At 42.6% G+C, this 16,729-nt stretch overlaps 1 protein-coding gene across 2 annotated transcripts in view; it reads left to right on the forward strand.

The window, feature by feature from the left end:
* Nucleotides 1-16,729, forward strand: part of LOC125447938 (transcription factor 7-like 2) — a 51,335-nt gene that overhangs the window by 14,407 nt on the left and 20,199 nt on the right. Inside the window, exons 4-9 of one of the 2 annotated variants that reach the window (XM_048522746.1) lie at nucleotides 2,943-3,020; nucleotides 4,040-4,172; nucleotides 4,262-4,364; nucleotides 11,951-12,037; nucleotides 13,687-13,812; nucleotides 14,208-14,367. In XM_048522746.1, the coding sequence (XP_048378703.1) occupies nucleotides 2,943-3,020; nucleotides 4,040-4,172; nucleotides 4,262-4,364; nucleotides 11,951-12,037; nucleotides 13,687-13,812; nucleotides 14,208-14,367 (687 nt within the window). The remainder of the gene's footprint in view (nucleotides 1-2,942; nucleotides 3,021-4,039; nucleotides 4,173-4,261; nucleotides 4,365-11,950; nucleotides 12,038-13,686; nucleotides 13,813-14,207; nucleotides 14,368-16,729) is intronic. The other variant, XM_048522747.1, reaches the window with a different exon arrangement.

The following is a 16,729-nucleotide window of genomic DNA, read 5'->3' on the forward strand; positions in this document are numbered from 1 at the left end:
CTCAACATCTTCACTCTACTTACTTTGTAAGAATCTTTGATTCTTGGGAGCTTTTCTGGCAGATCAAAGCCTTTAAAATCTTGGAAAAAATTCTGCGAGAAGCTTCCACCAAACTGCATGCAATCAGTCCTTACTGACGTCACCCTAGGCCTCCAGGATAATGTCAATTGCAATCTTGATGTTAAAGCTCTTTCAAAATTGAAGAACATTGTCCGTATCCCCCTCAGTGGTTCAGTCAGCCTCTTACATGTGCACCTTAAATAATTAGCTTTAAAAGCTCTTATTACATCATGGTCCATGTGTTGAAGGAGAGAGGTTGTGTTTGAGGTGGTAGATGTTTTCAGAAAGCTCACCAATGGTGGGAGGAAAGTTTGAAATATCCAGGATAAGGAGCACTGATGGAATTGTGTTATAGCCAACACAAGTTCACAGTTTAGAAATATTGTTCCCCTAGCAAGTTTTGAGAAGATTTGTAGCTCAGGTTGAGGTTCTGGATGTGAGTTTGCTCGCGGAGCTGGAAGGTTAGTTTTCGTACGTTTCGTCACCATTCTAAGTAACATCATCAGTGAGCCTCCGATGAAGCGCTGGTGTTATGTCCCGCTTTCTATTTATCTGGTTAGGTTTCCTTGGGTTGGTGATGTCATTTCCTGCATTGGTGATGTCATTTCCTGTTCTTTTTCTCAGAGGATGGTAGATGGGCTCCAAATCAATGTGTTTGTTGATGCAGTTCCGGTTGGAATGCCATGCTTCTAGGAATTCTCGTGCATGTCTCTGTTTGGGTTGTGCTAGGATGGATGTGTTGTCCCAATCAAGGTGGTGTCCTTCCTCATCTGTATGTAAGGATACTAGTGATAGTGGGTCATGTCGTTTTGTGGCTAGTTGATGTTCATGTATCCTGGTGGCTAGCTTCCTGCCAGTTTGTCCAATGTAGTGTTTGTCACAGTTCTTGCAAGGTATTTTGTAGATGGCGTTTGTTTTGCTTGTTGTCTGTATAGGGTCTTTTAAGTTCATTAGCTGCTGTTTTAGTGTGTTGGTGGGTTTGTGGGCTACCCTGATGCCAAGAGGACCGAGTAGTCTGGCAGTCATTTCGGAAATGTCTTTGATATAGGGGAGAGTGGTTATGGTTTCTGGGCACGTTTCCTATCGTTCCCCTATTCGTCAGATGCATTGTGGCCAATTCACATTGCCGGAACACGCATTACAGCAGAACCAACTGCTGTGTGCAGTTCTGGTAACCCTTCTATACATTACTAAATTACCATGATGTTTCTGGGACTGGAGGGTTTGAGTTATAGGGATAGGTTGGGACTTCTTTCACTTGAGAGCAAGAGGTTGAGGGGTCATCTAATGAAGGTTGAGATAAAGTGAATAGCAAATCATCTTTTCACAAGGGTAGGTGAGTTCAAAACTCGGGGGCATAATTTTTAAGGTGAAAGGGGAAAGATTTAAAAGGGACCTGAGGGGCAATGTTTTCACACGGGGTGGATCGTATGTGGCATGAACAGCCAGAGGAAATGGTACATGCAGGTACAGTTACAACATAAAAGACATTTGCATAGCTACATGAATAGGAAAGGTTTAGAGGCATATGGGCCAAATGTGGGCCAGTGGGACTGGTTTAGTTTGGGCACTTTGGTTGGCATGGATGAGTTGGACTGAAGGGCCTGTTTCTATGCTGTATGACTGTCTCTGTGTTGCTACTGTCTCTTTTATTTCACGTGCTCCAACTTTACTCATATTGTCTCTAGTGCCTTTGGAATTCATGTTTTTCACATCAAGCACATTATCCTCATGAGCGCTACATGTTCTTTCATCAAAAAAACTCAAGCAAGTTTTTTGAGAATGGTTTTACCTGAATAAGCCACTGCATCTCCTTGATCCATTCACATTTGTCCGCATGATCATTTCTCGAAGCTTTCGCATCACTGAGGTTTTGTGGATAGGCTTGTAACTGTTGGGTATATGCTCTGACCTGTTTATGAGTAAGGGTGTAACAGTGTTGTTCTCCAGGTCTCTGACATCACCCCTGCATGACAGTAGGATTGGAAGAGTATTGCTAATGCTTCTACAATTTCTACCCTTCCTCCCTCAGTGTGATCAGATGCATGTTCTCTGAATCTGGTTTTTTATTGAATTAAAGTGCAACCAGTCTACAAAACAGCCTCTACCTGGTCAATACTTATCTTGCATTCAAATCCTATGTGACAGTAATGACCACACTTGAAAATTACATCATTGGTCGCACGGACATTATTTGGGACGTATAATGATCAATAAAGTGCAAGTGTTGTTATTTTAACTTGGAGAGGTGGAATAATTCTCCTTTGTAATACAGGGTTGCCAGTCAGAGTGGGGAGAGAAGGAAAAACTTGTACTTATAAAGCATCCCATATAACTTCAGTGCACCCCATAGTGTTTCATGACCATCAATACATTTGAGCTATTACTACTGTTGTAGTAAGCGAAATGCAGGAGCAAATTGTTGAGCACAAGCTCCCCAAATAGCAATTAGCTAATGACCGGCTAATCTAATTAATAATTGTTCGCTGAAGAATTAATCTTAGCTTAGCACACAAGGGGAATTCTCCTCTACTTCACATACTTATGGGGAATCCTTTTATGTTCAAACAGAGGAAAGACAATTTCAGATCTTGTCTGAAAATTAGCATCTCTGGCAGTGTAGCACTCTTTCAATGCAGTACCAGGAGCATCAGGTGCATTCTGGGCTCATGTGTCTTAACTGAGACTGGTACAGGGATATGAGGAGACAGCTAGGAAATAGGTTTAGCTTGGGATTGATGCAGAACTGTGGAAAGTGTGGTATCTGGGTTTAGTTTGGAATTGTTAAATAGTGATGCAGAAAGAGAGAGGTGTTTCCTGTCTAGCTAAGATTGTTGCCTGACATCATCTTTAATTTGTTTACTATATTCTGATGTTTCCAGTACCTGCAGATGAAGTGGCCCTTGTTGGACGTCCAGACTGCCAGCTGCCTCAAAGACTCTCCAGCTCCCATCCACCTTGTGAGTAACATCAAACATTTGGAGAGTTAGCTGGGGCAGTGAGCCATGGGCTAACCACCTTGAGGGGTACAGACTATTCATTCTGGGTGGAGTGGAATGTTACTGTCAAACTGTGGCAGGTGGACTGCATGGAGAGAAATTATGAATTCATCCATCTGGATTTGAGAATGATCAGTCAAAATCTTTGCCTCAGTTACAACCACTTCGACTTCTAGAAATGTTAATGGTTTCGGGGTCCAAGTGCAGAAATCATCACAATGCCAGCAGAATGTTGGTCTTCATCTTGAAGGTAGCGCAATGAAGGGGAAGAATTAAGACGGATTATACAGAGCTCTAGTTGGTTGCCAAGTGGAGAAGCTCTTAATTTCTGGCCTCCACGTCTCATGAAATCTGTATAAGCCTTGGAGATTGAGCACTGCAGGTTTATCAGCAAGATACTACAGCGATCAGTTTTCCTTAATGAGGTTAGGTGGAACAAATTAGCTTTGTGATCCTATCAGTATAGACGTTCGACGGGGAACTTTACAAAAATATTTGGCATGATGCATACAGAAACATAATGAACTTGGGATTAAACAAAAGCTGTCAAATTTGAGGCAGGCCATTCAGCGGCGATGTCAGAAAATATTTCTTCACAAATGGACTGCTGGAATTATCTCAAATACAGCAAACACTAGGGCATCATTGAAAATTTCTCATTGAACTTGCTAGATTGCTGTTGAGTCATTGGATTAAGGATTACAGAATAAAGACAGGTGCAAAGAATTGAATGACAGGTGAATATTTGTCTTACTGTACCTCCACTCCCTCTTGGGCCACCTCAAAGTGTACTCCCATCTAAAAACTCTCACTCTTCAGCCTTGTTTAATCTTTGGAATATTATTTATTCCAGGCTGGTTACTGAAATTGAAGGGGATTCTGGAATATGGGAAGGCGGATGTCTGATCAGTGAACCATGAGGGTTGGAGAGTCCTGTGGAAAATTGTTGACTGCTGTGTGTGTATTTTTATTTCCTGTAGACCAACAGGTTGCCTCTGGTGCAGCATGCTCATCACATGCACCCTCTCACTCCCCTCATCACCTACAGCAACGAACACTTCTCACCTGGGAACCCAACCCCTCATCTGTCCTCTGACCTCAGCTCCAAGACCGGTGAGCAGTTAGACTGACCTCCAATCTCAGCTGATCTGCAATTCTGACCACCATCATGATTCTTTGCTCTCTTCTTCCCATTGTTGCAGGACTCCCTCGGGTTCCATACCCCTCTGAACTCTCTCCGTACTACCCGCTGTCTCCGGGCACCATGGGGCCGATCGCTCACCCGCTGGGCTGGGTCATGCCACCGTAAGACATTCCATTCTTTTTCCTGCCTCTTTCCTGTAGCCCTGTTATCTTTGTCTTGCTCTGGGAATTGCAGCAATGGGTTGTGTAAGTGGACACGTCACATCCTCCTATCTGTTGCCCTGTGCCTACTCAGGCATACTCAGTCTCCATAGAAGAGTAGAAAATAGGAGCAGGAGTAGGCCATTCAGCATTTTTAGCCTGCTTCACCGTTCAATATGATCATGGCTCGATCCTCCAGGCAGCTACACAGTCTGACATTGACCATAAAACCTTGGTGACATGGGGTTCAGCTGTGAGTCATGGTACAAATTAGTTGGCTGTCCTCTGGGAGTTGTACAGCTCTGGCATTACACCTGTTATCTGGAGGAGGAGGTATCTTCATCAGCACCAATGTTCACCCAGGCGACTCCAAACTGCTTTACAGCCAAACCAATAGCTCTCTCCTCTTGTAGTCGTAAAGCTGTGGATACAAGTCCAGTTCTTGAGACCTGGTGATATTGTCTTGCATGAGAGAGGGACAAGAATGGCAGCTTAACATTCCAGGATTTAGATATTTCAGGTGTAAGAGGGGTGTAAAAGAGGTAGGGGAGTTGTATTTCTGATTACGGAGAATATTGTAGCTACTGAGAATGGGCTAATCCAGCAAGGTCATATGAGTAAAGCTCAGGAATAGGAAGGGTGCCATCACTTTGATTAGATTGTACTACAGGCCTTTCAATAACCAGCAGATGATACAGGAACAGATACATGGACAGATAATGAAAAATGTGAAAATAACAAGATCAGTGTTGTGGGTGACTTTAACTTTCCCTACATTGCCTGGGACTTTCTTGGTGCTAGGGACTTGGATGGGGACATGATTTGTTAGGTGTGTCCAGGGCAGTTATTTGAAAAAATTGGTAAATTGTCCAACTAGGTAAGGGGCCATACCTGGCATTGGGGAATTAGCCTGTCCAGGTGATCGAAGTTTCAATGAGGGAGCACTTCATGAACAGTGACCATAATTTTTCTAAGTTTTAAGTGAATTATGGCTAAGGATAAGAGTCATCCTTGGGTGAAAGTGCTAAACTGACGGAAGGCTAACTGCCGTAAAGTTGTACAGGAACTGGGAAGTCTGGATTGGGGATGGCTGTTTGAGGGTAAATCCACATATGCCATGGGGAATCTTTTAACTGAGGGATCAGTCAAAAAGAGAACAGGAGACAGTTTCCTAAGAAGGAATTAGAAGGGCTAAAAGGAGCCATGAAATATCTTTGGCAAACAGCATTAAGGAGAATCCAATGAGTTTAAAATAGTTATAGTGAGCAAGAGGTTGGCTAGGAAAAGGGCAGGTCCACTCAAGGACAAAGAAGGGAGTGTATATGTAGAGTTGGAGGAAGTAGGTGAGGCTCTTAACGAATACTTTGCATCGGTATTCACAATGGAGAAGGATGTAGTTGATAGTAAGTCTCAGCAGAGGTATTTGATATTCTGAGGCTCGACAATATAAAAATGGAGATGGTGTTTTAAAATGCATTAAGTCTGCAGGACTGGATGAAATATATCCCAAATGCTGACGGAGGCAGGTAAGGAATTGCTGGGGCCACTTGTAAAATGTTTGTATCCACTTCTCTCACAGGAGAGGTCCCAGAGGACTGCAGAATAGCCAATGATATTCCTTTGTTGAGGAAATTACAGAGCGATGAACCTAATGTCAGGGAAATTACTGGCGAAGATCCTTGGGGACAAGATTTACGCACATTTAGGAAGATATATACTTATTAGCGATGGCAGCATGAGTTTGTGTGAGGAAGGTGGTGCCTCACAAACTTGATTGAAATTTTTGAGGAAGTGACAAAGATGATTGATAAGGACAGAGTGGGAGATGTTCTTTATTTGATCTTCAGCAAGGCCTTTGAGAAGGTCCCTTACAGCTGGCTAATACATAAACTGAAGTCACATGTGATCCACAGTGAGCCAGTATGATGAATAGAGAACTGGTTTTGTCATATACAGAGAGTACTGGTTCTGACTGGAGATCATAGTGATTGGTGCTGGGACACCCACGGGTGTAACATACAGAAATGATTTGGGGGAGGTGGCCTGATTCGTAAGTTTGCGGATGATGCAAAGATTGGGAAGTTGCGGATAGCGACGAAGATTGCCATTGGATACAGCAGGATATAGATAGGCTGGAGACTTGGGAGGAGACATGACAGTTGGAGTTTAATCTGGACAAATATATGAGGCATTTTGGGAGATCTAACACAGGAGGGAAGTATACAGTTAAATGGAAAGATAAGCAACAGGATAGCATGTGTACAAGTGGGTTTAAGCTTGAGGCAGACGAGGAATACAGCAAAAAGGAAGGATAGCGTAAGACATCTTAGAATTTCCAATATCTCTAATAATGATAATAAAGTTAGCATTAAGGCACTTTACCTAAATACTCGTAGTATTCGCAACAAAGTAGATGAATTAACAGCACAAGTCATCTTGAATGATTATGATGTGGTAGGCATCACAGAGACATGGTTGCAGGGAGTTCAGGACTGGCAGTTAAACATCCAAGGATTCACAACATATCGAAAAGACAGGGAGGTGGGCAGAGGGGCGGGGTTGCCTTGTTAGTCAAGAATTAAATTAAATCTACAGCACTGAATGTCATAGGGTCAGAGGATGTGGAGTCTGTGTGGATGGAGTTGAGGAACCACAAAGGCAAAAAAACCATAATGGGAGTTATGTACAGACCTCCTAACAGTGATCAGGACCAGGGGCGCAAGATGCACCGAGAAATAGATAGGGCATGTCAGAAAGGCAAGGTCACGGTGATCATGGGGGACTTCAATATGCAGGTGGACTGGGTGAATAATGTTCCCAGTGGATCCAAAGAAAGGGACTCAATGGAATGTTTACAGGATGGCTTTTTGGAACAGCGTGTGATGGAGCTCACAAGGGAGCAGGCTATTCTGGACTTAGTGCAAGGTAATGAGCCTGACTTTATGAAAGATCTTAAAGTAAGGAAACAGTGAGGAGGCAGCGATCATAATATGGTAGAGTTCAGTCTGCAGTTTGAAAGAGAGAAAGCAAAATCGGATGTAATGGTGTTACAGTTAAATAAAGGTAATTACAGGGGCATGAGAGAGGAATTGACGAAAATCAACTGGAAGTAGAGCCTAGCGAGGAAGACAGTAGAGCAACAATGGCAGGAGTTTCTGGGTGTAATTGAGGACACAGTACAGAGGTTCATCCCAAAGAAAAGTAAGATTATCTGGGGTGGGATTAGACAGCCATGACTGACAAAGGAAGTCAGGAAATACATCAAAGAAAAAGAGACAGCCGATAAAGTGGCCAAGAGCACTGGGAAATCAGAAGATTGGGAAGGCTACAAAAACAAACAGAGGATAACAAAGAGAGCAATAAGGAAGGAGAGGATCTAATATGAAGGTAGGCTAGCTAGTAATATTAGAAATGATATTGAAAGTAACTTTTACTACATAAGAAACAAACGAGAGGCAAAAGTAGATATTGGGCCGCTCCAAATTGATGCTGGAAGGTGATACTAGTGATGGGAGATAAGGAAAAAGCTGAAGAACTTAACAAGTACTTTGCATCAGTCTTCACAGTGGAAGACATGAGTAGTATGCCAACAATTAGGGAGGGTCAGGGGGCAGAGTTGAGTATGGTGGGCATTACAAAAGAGAAAGTGCTAGAAAAGCTAAAAGGTCTGAAAATTGATGCATCTCCTGGCCCCGATGGGCTACATCCTAGAGTTCTGAGGGAGGTGGCTGAGGAAATAGCAGAGGCTTTGGTTGTGATCTTTCAAAAGTCACTGGAGTCTGGGAAAGTCCCAGATGATTGGAAAATTGCTGTTGTAACCCCCTTGTTTAAGAAAGGATCAAGGCGAAAGATGGAAAATTATAGGCCAAATAGCCTAACCTCAGTAGTTGGTAAAATTCTAGAATCCATTGTCAAGGATGAGATTTCTAAATTCCTGGAAGTGCAGGGTCAGATTAGAACAAGTCAGCATGGATTTAGTAAGGGGAGGTCGCGCCTGACAAACCTGTTAGAATTCTTTGAAGAGGTAACAAGTATGTTAGACCAGGGAAACCTAGTGGATGTTATCTATCTAGACTTCCAAAAGGCCTTTGATAAGGTGTCTCACGGGAGGCTGCTGAGCAAGGTGAGGGCCCATGGTGTTCGAGGTGAGCTACTGGCATGGATTGAGGATTTGCTGTCTGACAGAAGGCAGAGACTTGGGATAAAAGGCTCTTTTTCAGAATGGCAACTAATGACAAGTGGTGTCCCGCAGGGTTTAGTGTTGGGGCCGCTGCTGTTCACTTTGTATATTAATGATCTGGATGAAGAGACTGGGGGCATTCTGGTGAAGTTTGTCAATGATACGAAGATAGGTGGACAGGCAGGTAGTACTGAGGAGGTGGGGAGGCTGCAGAAAGATTTAGACAGTTTAGGAGAGTGGTCCAGGAAAAGGCTGATGAAATTCAACGTGAGCAAATGCGAGGCTTTCCACTTTGGAAAGAAGAATACAGGCATGGACTATTTTCTAAATGGTGAGAAAATTCATAAAGCAGAAGTACAAAGGGATCTGGGAGTGCTGGTCCAGGATTCTCTGAAAGTTAACTTGCAGGTAGAGTCCATGATTAAGAAAGTGAATGTAATGTTGTCGTTTATCTCGAGGGTTGGAATATAAAAGCAGTGATGTGCTTCTGAGGCTTTGTAAGGCTCTAGTTAGGCCCCATTTAGAATACCGTGTCCAATTTTGGGCCCCACACCTCAGGAAGGACATACTGGCACTGGAGCGTGTCCAGCGGAGATTCACACGGATGTTCCCTGGAATGTTAGTTTAATGTACGATAAACGGCTGAGGATCCTGGGATTGTATTCATTGGAGTTCAGAAGGTTGAGGGGAGATCTAATAGAAACTTACAACGTTTGGCTTAGAAAGGGTTGATGCTGGGAAGTTGTTTCTGTTAGGTGGGGAGACTAGGACCCATGGGCACAGCCTTAGAATTAGAGGGAGTAAATTTAAAATGGAAATGAGGAGACATTCTTCAGCCAGAGTGTGGTGGGCCTGTGGAATTCATTGCCACGGAGTGCAGTGGAGGCCGGGATGTTAAATGCCTTCAAGGCAGAGATCGATAAATTCTTATCTCTCAAGGAATCAAGGGCTACGAGGAGAGTGCAGGGAAGTGGAGTTGAAATGTCCATCAGCCATGATTTAAATGGCGGAGTGGACTCGATGGTCCGAATGGCCTTACTTCACTCCTATATCTTATCGTCTTGTACAGTAAATGGCAGAACCTTCCACAGCATCAACATACAGAGGGATGTAGGCATACACATTCACAGTTCCCTGAAGTGGCAACATAAGTGGATAAGGTGGTCAAGAAGGCTTATGGCATGCTTGCCTTTATCGGTCAGGGCATAGAGTACAAAAATTAGTGAGTAATGTTGTAGTTGTATAGACCTTTAGTCAGGCCAGATTTGGAATACTGCATAAAGTTCTGCTCACCAGACTCTTTAGAGGAGGTCCAGAAACGAGGTTGTCTGGTTTGGAAGGTATTAGCTCAGAGGATAGACTTGGTTTGTTTTCACTTGAACATTGAAGGATGGGAGGTGATGTGATAGAAATTTACAAAATTGAGAATCATGGACAGAATGGATGGTCAGACTTTTTTTTTTTCTCCCCCAGGGTAGAAATGTTAATTACTAGGGGGCATAGGTTTAAAAGTAATTGGGATAGGTTCAAAGGAGATGTGAGAGGCAGTTTTTTTTAACAGAGTTTGGTATAAACTGTGCCTGGAATATAATGCCAGAGGAGGTGGTGGAGCAACACTTAAGAGGCATCTTGACAGATACATGAATTGGCGCCGAATAAAAAGATACGGACTGTATCGAGGCAAAGTTTTTAAGTTTAGAAAGCCATAGTGCATTGGCACAGACTTCATGGGCTGAAGGGCCTGTTCCTGTTCTGTATTGTTCTCTGTTCTTTGAGAAGTAAGGGAGGTGTTTTGAAGTGGATCAGATGTTCACCTGAGGTCCCCATCTCCCCCTCAGATGGATTTCAAAGATCCAAATGCCAGTAGTGGACTGAGTGTCTCACCCTAGGGCCAAAATCTACTCCCTTCAGGAAGACCGATTCATTTGTTGTTGTCATGTCGCTGTGTGTAAAATTGGCTGTGAACAAACATCAACTTCATCAATATTAGACAGCAAAAGTACTCCATTCAGTCAGAAGCACAATGAAATATATTAGAGACCAAAGAGGGAAATTTACTATCATCTAACCAAAAGCTGTCCCTGTATTGAGTGTGTTTGATGGATACAGGGGATCTTTACTGTCAGCTTAAAGGAGTAAAGTGAGCTTGAGTCTGCAGGGGAGTTTGTAACCTAGTGATATTATCACTGGACTGTTAATCCAGAGACCCAGATAACATTCCGGGGACGTGGGTTCAAATCCCGCCATGGTAGATGGTGGAATCTGAAATCAGTAAAAATCTGGAATCAAGAAGCTAATGATGAAATTGAAGCCATTGTCAGTTGTTGGAAAAACCCATGTGTTTCACTACTGCCCTTTAGGGAAGGAAATTGCCATCCTTACCTGGTCTGGCCTACATGTGACTCTTAACTGCCCTCTGGGCAAGTAGGGATAGGCAATAAATGCTGGCCTGGCCAGTGGTGCCCTTATCCTGCAAATGAATTTTTTTAAAAAAATGAGTGCTATATCTACCCCAGGAGTGTTTGATGGAGCTGCCAAAGGAGATTTACTCTCTCTCTCTTTAAAAGAATAGAGGGAGCTTCTTCATATCTGACTCAGTGCTGTATCTCTTCTGGGAGTGTTAGAAGACAATATAAGGAGAGACTTACACTGCACCTAACCACAAGCTGTGCCTGTCCTGGTATTATTTGATGGGGACATTGTCGAGGAAGCTTTACGCTGTATCTACCCCAGGCACTGCCAGTACTGGGATTGTTTGAGGACGGTTTTGGAAGTTTTATTCTGTATCTAACCCTGTATTGTCCCTGTGTGGGAGTGTTTGATGGGGATGGTGTAGAGGCAGCTTTACTCTGTATCTAGCCTTGTACTGTCAGTGTTCTGGCAGTTTTTGATTAGTGCTGCCTGGAGGGAGCTTTTGTCTGAATCTAGCTGCGTGCTGTACCTGTTCCTAGGAGTGTTTGGTGGGGGCAGTGTGGATCACAGTGAGAGTGTCAGAGTTGGCTCAGGGACACAATCAGAATGTAGAACATGACACAATTTTGCCCAAGTTAGTGAAGATTTTAATTAAGCAGTAGGAGAGGTCTTTGGATCCAAGGTACCTGGGAATGAAGCTCTTGGTTGTCTGGAACGTGGTGTTGGTGTCAGCTGCATTGGAACATAATTGAATGCTGGGTCATAGACTATGGCTGTGGCTGAGAGGTTGAGTGGATGGCAGGAAGTGTTCCCTGGCAGTCAGTGGAAAGAACTGGGGAGTGGCTATTGAATGGTTGGGGCTTGGTGGCTTTTGATTTGTGATGTGTTGCCTTTCTTTTTATGTTGGGTTGGTGGATGTGATTCCAGGTTGTTCACTGAGCTTCTTGTGTCGCAGGCAAAGTCCGCCGCTCTATCCGATTGCAGCAGGAAGCTTCCGGCCCTCCTACCACACTGCACTGACCGTCAATGCTTCAATGTCCAGGTCTGTGGAAGGTTCTGTATCCTCTATTTTCCCTGCTGCTTTGAGTCTCCAACAGAACTGTCCTCCTGCCAGTCTAGCTCGACTGCTCACCACCCCCATCCAATTAAGGTTATTACTGGACAAGTAATCTTAGACTAAATGTGACAGATTGTTTTGGTTTTAATGAGGTGGTTTCTAGAATTAGGAGTCATAGTTTAAAAATAAAGGCTCACCCATTTAAAACTGAGGTGTGGATACATTTTACATTTGTGGACTCTGAGTTTGGATTCCCTTCTTCAAAAGGCTATGGATGCAGAATCTCTGAATATTTTTTAGACAGAGATAGATCAACTCTTGATGACGAAGGGATGAAAGGCTTCCAGGAATATGCAGCAATGTAGAGTTTGGTTTAAAATCAGATCAGCCATAGTCTTGTTGAATGGCAGGGTAGGCTCCAAGGGCTGAGTGGTCTACTCTTGTTCCTCATTTGTAAATCTTTCACTGAAATACTATCATGCAATGCTGCAGATTTGGTTTTAATGAGAAAACAAAAGTTTCCTATTCAAAAGAGACAAAGATTACATTGAATGAGCCAAATTGCGTACATATAATGCAAGTTTTAAAGATGCTGGAACACATGAAACTCACTGAAATACAATCCCACTAATCTCCACAGTACTCTTGCCAGTGAGTTTCCTTCTCTATCACCCCTATCAGGCTTATTTCAATTCTTGATGAATTTGATAGCCTCTCCCTTATGACTCAATGCATCACCTGAGCTTCACCTTTCTTGGCTTCAAATAACCAAACACTTCTGCCTGGGGCTTTCAAACTAAAATCCTTACACTGAGGTAACCTAGCTCTAAATGATCACCCTTCTTCAGGACCTTTTGTCTGGCATATCCAGCTTCAGCCAATTCTTCTGCAAAGCCACAAACCAAATGGTTTCTTCAAACTGTGGGTGCTTCACTGAAACCAAATAGTGAATTCTAAATACTTCTAACATTCCAGTCTTTCTTTGTCCCTCTCTATGTTTCCTATTCATTTAAACCCATCTGTATCCCTGTCCAGACTCTGTGTGTCTTCAGTCAAATTGCTTCGCTATCTGTTTTGATATTGACTACAGATCTGCCTACGGTTTGTCTTTTCATTCATCTGATTCATTTTGATTAAATTGTCAAGGGTCTGTGGCACTTTGTAGTCAGTTTTCCAACATAAAGTCAATTATTTATTCTAACTCTGCATCCTGTTAACCATTCCTGTACACATGGTCCCAACACCATGAGCTCTTATTTTGGGGGAATCACTTTTCATGTAACACCTTCTCAAACATCTTGTGAAAATCCAAATACATTGCTTCTCTTGGATGCCTTTATCCATTTTGCTTATGGTTACCACTTCAGTAAATTTGGCAGATGTGATTTTGCTCTGTGGCTGGGTGGTGTGGGTTTGGAGGGGAGGGTTGGACAAGGTGACTCAGCTGAGAAAGCAAGAAGAAAAATAGTTTTCATGCTCTCTTGGTTCTGTGCCTCGAATGTTTGTTGCATTCATGTCTTGCTACTGCCCGAGCAGTAACAAAGTCTAGTCAAATGAGCTGAGTGTGCCGTTCTGGTCACCTGGCAGAGTTTATTGTTCGTTGACCTTCTTGACTGATGTTTCTTCTTTGGAAGGTTTTCCCCACAGATGGCTCCACCACCACATACTTCTCACGCAACTGCAATTCCTCATCCAGCTATAACAACAGCAGGGATCAAACAGGAGCAACTTCACAGTCAGCCCAGCCCCAGTGAAACTGCGTAAGTTCTTTCCTGATGGTCAATCTTTCTGAGGTTAAGCAGCAAAATGAAATAAATTGTATCTGGTTCAATTGTTGGTCTTAATTTGGGGTTCATAGTTGGGGGTTGGGGGTTAGGGGTTAGGATTGGGAGGAGGTATGATATCAAGGCCAGATATTTTAAGAAAAGTTTCAATCTTCACTATCGTGGCTAGCAAAGACTACCTGAGATAGTGGATTGTGTTTTTCTTGTGCCTCGAAAGAAGTTTGCTCCATTGGGTTTGTGTTCACTGGGCTTGGTCCTGCTCTCACAGGAATTGGGAAGTGCAGGTGAAGTTTGGGAGGGGGCTTTTGTGTTTATCCTGACTCTCCATTTTTGGCCTGCTCTTCCTGTCATGACTCATACCTTCATTTCAGGAAGCCATTGATGGTGAAGAAGGAAGATGAGAAGAGGAAGCCTCACATCAAGAAGCCTCTGAACGCCTTCATGTTGTACATGAAGGAGATGCGGGCCAAAGTCGTGGCCGAGTGCACACTAAAGGAAAGTGCAGCTATTAACCAGATCCTTGGACGCAAGGCAAGTGGGATCTGGCTCTGGATCGGGATGAGTTCAGGTTGTCCTATGATATTAGTCTCACCACATGGTCGCTTCCATGTCATTTGAAGATAGAACCATAGAATTTTAGAGTACAGAAGAAGACCATTCAGCCCATCATGTCTAAATCTGCTCCTGAAAGAGTTACCAAACCCTATCTGTGTAGCCCTCTAAATTCATCACTTTCAAATGTTTCCCCATCTCTCTTTTGAAATCCACTTCCATCACTCCCAGATAGTGTGTTCCAAAACCTCACAACACTGAGTAAAGTGAGGTTCTCCTCATCTCACTCATAAATCGCTCACTGACAATCTTGAAATTGGGACACATCATTACTGACACACTAACTCGTCATTGAGTCATTCTTTACCCTGTCAAAATTGTTCATAACTTTGAATACCTCATTTCTTAGTCTTCTCTGCTCCAAGGAGAATTTCTCCAATCTTTCCTAGTATCTAAAATCCCTCATTCATTCATGGTACCATTCTAGTAAATCTCCTTTGCACTCTGTCCAGGGCTTTGACATCCTTCCTTACATAGGTGCCCAGAACTGAACATGATACTCCAGATGTGGTCTTTGGATTTGTGAAAGTATCACTTCCTTGCTTTGATGCTCTATACTTCTATTTATAAACCCAAGAATCCTATAAGCGTTCTTAATAATTGTCTCAACTTGCTTGGCCACCTTCAGAAAATTATATACGTGGGCCCCGCATATTCCTGTACTCGTCTCAGACTGTCTGTCCGCGGTTCTTCTACCAAAATGCATTACCTCTCATTTCTCTTGTATTGAAATTCATCTGCAGATGTCTGCCCATTTGGCTGACGTGTCAATGATCCTTTGAAGTTACTCAACACCATCCTCACAACTCACTATTCTCTCTTGCTCAGTATCATTCACAAACTTAGAGATTTTGTCTTCAATACCCATCTCCGAATCATTTATATAAATTAGAAAAAGCTAGGGTCTCAACATTAATTTGCGGGTAACACCACTTTCAACATGTCTCCAACCTGAGAAACACCCATCTATACCTATTGTGTTTCCTATCTTTTAGCCAACTTCTAATACGTGTTGCCAAGGACCCATTAATTCCAAAATATCTATTTTACTGACCAACCTGTCATTTGGCACTGTGTCAAGTGATTTCTGAAAGTCCAAACGTACATCACAACGACCCTGATCCACTTCCTGTGTTATCTTGTCAAAGAACTCAATCGAATTTGTCAGACGTGACCTATCTTTGAGAAACCCATATTGACTGTCCAGTATTAACTCTTTTTTTTAATAACAGTATATTACCTTACCCTCTGTTAGTTTTCCAACTTTTGATGTCAAACTTAGAGTTTTAGTTTCCTGGGTTATCCTTTGCCCCTTTCTTAAGCAACAATTTGACATCTGTTCTCTAGTCCCTCGGGACTAATCAGTGTTCAGAGATACCTTGAAAATTTATGATATTCAGAATGGTGCATGGAAGAGGTTTGGAGTTGAGAGATGTAGTTTTGAGGATTTTTTGTTTTAGCACTCAGCTGAATTTACTGACTTCCTTGGGGGAATAGTTGCTGTTTGTGCAAATTTTTATAAGTTCTGCATTCTTTTTGGAATTTTTTTTAAAAATCATGAGCAAAGCTACCTTGAAACGAAGGGGAGTTTTGGGAGAACAACCATGTGGCAGAGTCAGACTGAAGAATTGCATGAAGCTCCAGGATTGGCATTTTATGAAGTAGCTAAATGTAGTTTCACAGCTGCCAGATGGAGAAATTGAAAAGGTCTCAGGAGATCAGATTTCACTGAAATAATAAACAAGCAGTGAAGTTTCAAGCTAATGTGAGAGGTCTAATCTCTGGGTTCACATGCGCTTCTAGAGCTATCAATAATTTAAAATAGAAACCACTGCCTGAAATGACAGGAGAAGAGGACAACCTTTGGTTTTTGAGTCTGATGAGCTAAGTGTTTAATTTTAAGACTTATAAAGTTTGTAAATCTTAATCTGTTTTTTTAGTTGTAAATCTATAACGGAATATGGTAAGGGCACTTTTTATGTTTGTACAGATCTGACGCTTGAATGACTTTTACTATTAATGATTGGTATTGAGTTATCCAAGAAAAAGTGTTTTTTTTGTGCAGTAAGACTGTGCTAACTCTGTGTTTTTGAGCTAGGTATGTGGTGTTTGTTTTTGGGTAATTTCTGTGTCTGTAGATTGTTAAAAGGGCAAAATTGGCTTTTAGTATGCCGATGTGCTGTTTCTGTCAGATATGGGAGATGAGGGAGAATTTGAATGGTCCTGGAGACTGTCAGTAGGAAATGTGATTGGTTGCGAATCCTATTGTACTGCATAGATT

Source organism: Stegostoma tigrinum, chromosome 40 (genome assembly GCF_030684315.1).
Source record: "Stegostoma tigrinum isolate sSteTig4 chromosome 40, sSteTig4.hap1, whole genome shotgun sequence".
Lineage (NCBI taxonomy): Eukaryota > Metazoa > Chordata > Chondrichthyes > Orectolobiformes > Stegostomatidae > Stegostoma > Stegostoma tigrinum.